At 32.5% G+C, this 5609-nt stretch overlaps 1 protein-coding gene across 1 annotated transcript; it reads right to left on the bottom strand.

Moving 5' to 3' along the window:
- Nucleotides 1-1336: 1336 nt before the first annotated feature.
- Nucleotides 1337-3418, bottom strand: LOC136232088 (8-hydroxyquercetin 8-O-methyltransferase-like). The gene is made up of 2 exons (XM_066021124.1): nucleotides 2535-3418; nucleotides 1337-1823 (listed from the first exon to the last, which is right to left on the bottom strand). The coding sequence occupies exons 1-2, from the start codon at nucleotides 3321-3323 to the stop codon at nucleotides 1530-1532; spliced, it is 1083 nt and encodes a 360-aa protein (XP_065877196.1). The 5' UTR covers nucleotides 3324-3418; the 3' UTR covers nucleotides 1337-1529.
- Nucleotides 3419-5609: the final 2191 nt, after the last annotated feature.

Here is a 5609-nt window from a genome sequence, read left to right as displayed (position 1 = left end):
ATCGAGGTTTAACTGTATTTGTTTTTTTAATACTAATTATCACCCATGTTGGGTTGTAAACGGGGAGGAGATTATCAACTCCCAATCCCAATGAAGATTTAGCCTAGCAGGAAAGGGGAATCCCCATTTATTTTCCCTACTGGGGTGGGAGTGGAAATGGAGAAAATAAATTCCTAGAGACGGAAATGGAGCTTCTCTCCCCATCCACGGGGATTCCATCCTTATTTCCATGTAGTTTATATAAAATTTTAAATATTTATTTTTATTTTTAGATAATTTTCTTGTTATTTATTTTTATATTTGGTAGATTGATGTTTAATTTATTAATTATGATTGATGTTTTTTTAATATATAAAATACACTAATATTTTATAAATTATATTCCCATAACTCTATCATAGAGACAAATTTTCATTTAGAAATTTAGAATTTTGAGAAACGAGGAATTTAGATTTCCACGGGCATCCTAATCCCTTTAAGGACGGGCATGAGAACTATATTTTTTCCATTTTATAAATAGGAATGGGGATAAGGAAAATAATCCTTGCCTCATTTACAATAATACTCTCATAAAATTATATATATGGCCTCATTTACAATTTTCCTTCTAGTAATATTTATAGATTATATTGGAAATTCTCTTCGAGCAATGTCTCCTTTCCTATCTTTTCTCCTCTCTCCTTCTTTTGTTTGGTTCTCTTTCCTCTTCTCTTGTTCAAACACTCACTTTTTTTCTTTTATTTATATATTGCGGGTTTGTCAGTTCTTGGGCCATGGGTGCTCACTCCGCCCAAGTTCTGTCTCGTCCCAATTTCTAAAAAAAAAAAAATAGTTCAGATTTTTTGTTAATTAAAATCTACATCCCTTTTAGTTTAACATATTGAGCCTTCAATTAATTATGATTACACACAATATAGTTACCAAAAATTTAGTTGTGAACTGTCAGATATAATAATAAAAGTTATTCTCGAGTTTAATTATGAGTTTAGTCTTTCAAATGGTTTCTTGATATGGTATTAGAGTCACTTAAACCGAGTGGTCGGTGGCTCGAATCCTAACAACTTCATTTCTTGATTAAATTTCAACACATGATAGAATAAGTTTATGTTGTACACACTTTAAGCCCAATGAACATTCACGTACGCATTAGTGCTCATCTGTACTCTGAATGACCAAATGAATTTGGTTGTTCACCGTTAGATCCAGACTTGTTAAATTTAAACCTTAGGATGATTTGCATCTCCACCACATGATCCTAATAAACCTAGATCTAACGGTGAATGACCAAATTCATTTGGTTTGGTCATTCAGGTCCAGGTGAACACTATTGTTCATGTATGAATGTCAAAAATAATAACTTTATTCATTTCATCTGGTAAACGATATTGATTCTCTGTTGTGAGAGAAGGTTTCAAGATTGTAAAGAGATTTATAACAGCCTTTACATATTATTGTTATCCAAATTTAATGCAAAACAGCCCTAAGAAAGGTACATAATTTATTGAAAACTACAAAAGTTTGTTCTATCTTTAAGGATAAACCTCAATGAGGGACCTTAAACCAAGCAATGGGTTAAACTTGTAATGACTGAAACCTGCTTTTAAAAACAGGTTTTCCCATTCTTTGACACTTCTTTCTTTACCAGTGGCAACAAACATCATCAACATGTCAAAAAGCAGCTTTGTTTCAGTGGATTCATGTGTGTCTTTCTTCTCATTTATCACCAAATCTATCACTATCACCTTTCCTCCCTTCCCAATAGCCTCTTTGCATTTCTTTAATATCTTCACGCACTCTTCATCACTCCAACCGTGCATTATCAACTACCAACAACAAAAAAAAGTCCATCAGAAAAAAAATATCCGAAGTAGAGAAATGTGTTCATTATTTCGAAAAAGAGCATGTGTTTTACATAGTTAGCAAAATAAAGAATTAAAGAATTTGACTAACACCATTTGACATGTCATCTAGTCAACATGACATATCATCTAGCTAATACTTCATTATATCATGTCACCAAATGCAACAAGTCAACATGTCACGTCATCAAAGACTGATATCATTAGTCAAATTCATTCTTTTAGCTATCATGTAAAATACACGCTGTTTCTTGCAAATAAAAATAAAATCACATTCCTTTGTTTACAAATCCATAAAACCACATCCGTTTTATTTTTACTTTTCCTTAAAAATATTATTACTATTTTATATCTAAGGGAACCGACACAACGTGAACACCATATAACTTCTCGTGGACACCATATGACTCATCTAATGGGATGTAATTAGCACCAGGTGAATTTGATTGATGGAGAGGTGGGCAGAATGGTTCCCAAAGACTAAGTTCGGTTTATGGGTTGTGTGTTATCAGATGGTATCTGAAGATAGGTAAAGAGATAATTAACAATAATTACGGACAACACGCAACAGTGTTGTCGTCGGGACTCAAAATTGTTTCATTTATCTTTAACTAGACCGAAAATTGTTTCGAGTAAATCTACACGTCCTTAGAGGTAAATTTGGATAGTATTTACCTTAAGTAAGACGCAATCTGCAGAAGGAATATGCTGAAACATGTCACCGCCGAGGAATTCCAAATTCTTAGTGCCTTGTAAATTAGAAATAACCTGTGGAAGTTCAAGAACTGTGCATTTCATACTAGGAAAAGACTCAGAAATAATCCTAGCAAGTGAACCATTACCCCCTCCAACATCAACCATAGAATTCACCCCTTTAAAAATTGGTTTACAATCTCTAATCACCAAATTCATCATCTTTGAATCACAAGCCATTGCTCCATTAAACAACTCATTAAATTCTGGGTTCCTCTCATTATACTCCCAAAATGCCATTCCATGTGCTTTTTCAAAAACAGTCACTTCTTCCCCCACAAACCAATCACCCAACATATGCCCAGGACTCACAAAATCAAGCTTGAGCAGTGAATTTACAAAGGGTGTTAAGCAATTTGGATTTTCTGTCACAAGAAGTTTAGAAGATGTTGTTAGAACATAGGCTTCTTGTTCTTGTTCTTGATCTTGATCTTGATCTTGTTCTTGGTTATTTGGAATTTTGACAGTGGAAAAGAAGCCAGAAAAGACTAGAATTCGCATCAGGCGGTAGAGGCTGTTGATTTTTGTGGGGTGGATTTGAAGGGAAGAGGCTAATTGGGGAAGATTTATGGGTTTTCCATGGTTGTGTATTGTGTCTGCTATGTTGAGCTCAACTGCACATTTAAGGGACATGGAATTCATGTACTTGAATATGTGATTGTATAGATGAACTTGAGCTTTTAATTGTTCTTCTGCTTTCTGGGAATCCATTATAACTAACTTTGGTGATTTTTTGATAATGTTTTGTTGCAGAAGGGTGTGGTTTATGAATATGGAAATGTGTTTTGGTGGAAATGTTGTTGATGGGTCTATTTATTTATTTATTCACTTATAGACCTTTCTAAGAAGGCAGTTGCAGTCATTTTCCAAGAAATTCAATTGGGGTTTTGAATTGTTCAGTGAGCAGGGGTAGTCAACAACATAAATTAATGTTTTTGGTGGAGTGTAGATTTAACGAATGAAATAGTCCAAATTTAACTTTAATGTTTTCGGACAAGATCAATTTTAGCTCTACGTTGCCGAAATTTAAAAAGGCTGGTTTTGACTGTTATTTAACTGTCACATCGGACCTTCTAAACGAGTGTGTTTATAAATTGAAACAGTTTTAAACGCTTTTTTTATTGATTATTTATAACAATATTAGTAACACAATAAACATTTTAGACGCATTGACAAAATGATTTTGTGATTAACTTGTATGTGGCTAACTTATTTGTTAGCATTTTAATAGATTTTTTTGTAACTGTGTTAGTGACAGATTAAATAACAGTCAATCCAGCTTTTTGAAATTTTTAGTAACATGTTACTAAAATTGATCTTGTTTAGAAATGTTATAGTTAAATTTGTGATATTTCACATGTTAGAGCTACATTTGCGTTTCTTTAAGAACTTTAGGATCAAATTTGATCTTTATCCAATAAATAAATGGTTGGTGAGGCTTTTTCATGTCGTGTCAATTAAATGGGCATTAGGCCAAATTTTTGTGCTTTTATGCACGGTGCAGTTGGACAACGGGCATGTACCTACATTACCTTTCGGGCCAAATGAGCAAAGAGAATGCTCCTCATATAATGTGTTTCATACCAACTTGTCACGGCTTACCTAAATTCATTCGGGAGACAACCCAAAGTATACACCCATCGGGCTAAGAGAACGATCTAGGAGTTAGTATCAAATGAGTCTACTTTCATGTTATAATTGGCTAGTCATATCATGTTTTCAAATTATGTGTAATTTTATTAGCTTTCTTTAATCGTGGTATTAAGTATAATATAAGAGGATAGAGCAACTTTTATCATTAAAAAATGTAATGTAAAATTATGAATGTTTGAGTTGTGTCCGTAGATAACAATCTTAATTCCATTATTTTTATTAATTATATATACAAAAAAAAACAGGAAAATAAAATATAATAATAATAGGATACACAATTAATTGGTCTTTATATTTTTAACTAATACACTAGTGCTTTTCAAAATAAAATAAAATAATACATTAGTCCACCCATATATATTTTAAGGTTTTTTAATTTTGTCTTACTCAACTGTTTAGTTTCTCTGAACTTGTATAAAATGTTCACTTAGTCCTCTAAACTTGCGTAAAATGTAATCAATTGATCACTCGGTCGTAAAAAAATAAGTTAATTGCGGAAGATGTATTCCACGCATCTTAGAATGTTATTACATAATTAAAAATGAAGTTATTACTTACTCAACTATACAACTTGTCTTCTCTAATATTAGAACTGCATATCCCGATTTTGATCGTTTTACTTTTTTTAAGACTCGTACAATACATTTTCCGCATTTAACTTACTCTTTTACGACTGTGTGATCAATTGATTACATTTTATGCAAGTTCAGTGGGTTAACTGAATATTTTATACAAGTTCAAGAGTCTATCAGGACATTTTGAAAGTTCAGGGAACCAATCGATAGAGGACAAATGATGTATTAAACCAATAAATTTTCTTTCGATTATTATTATTTTTTCATATATTAAAACTCCAACTTGAAATTTCTAATTCACATGACTTCATTAAATACTCATAAATGAAACTTTTGTAATTGACCATTTTTTCTATTGTGATGACGAGATGCAATTGAAATTTGGAGTGAAGACCAACAAGATTGTTTAATTTTCATTCAACTACCGACTATTTTGCCTGGTTGTTTCCTCAAATGGACCGATATCATTTCCACTCAACCATCTTTTTAAGTGATTTACTAAACTCAGCCTTAATTTTACACTTCTAGCCCCGTGAATAGATCGAAATACCCTTTGCACTAAATTTCAAAAAACCCAAAATCTCTCAAGAAACCGAAACGATTTTTGCTCAAATCCGGACAAATTAGTGAGCCGAATCATGGATGGTGATAGAAACCGTAAAGGAAAAGCTAAAATGGTACGATTTACCGCTTTATTTCGTTGATTTTTGCATCAAATTGAATCTGTTGTGGTTTTTAAAAATTTCGGCCGGAATCGCAGTCGGACGTA

This window comes from Euphorbia lathyris, chromosome 6 (assembly GCF_963576675.1).
Source record: "Euphorbia lathyris chromosome 6, ddEupLath1.1, whole genome shotgun sequence".
Lineage (NCBI taxonomy): Eukaryota > Viridiplantae > Streptophyta > Magnoliopsida > Malpighiales > Euphorbiaceae > Euphorbia > Euphorbia lathyris.
The sequence above is the reverse complement of the archived record's forward strand: the minus strand, read 5'-3'. Positions and strand labels throughout refer to the sequence as shown.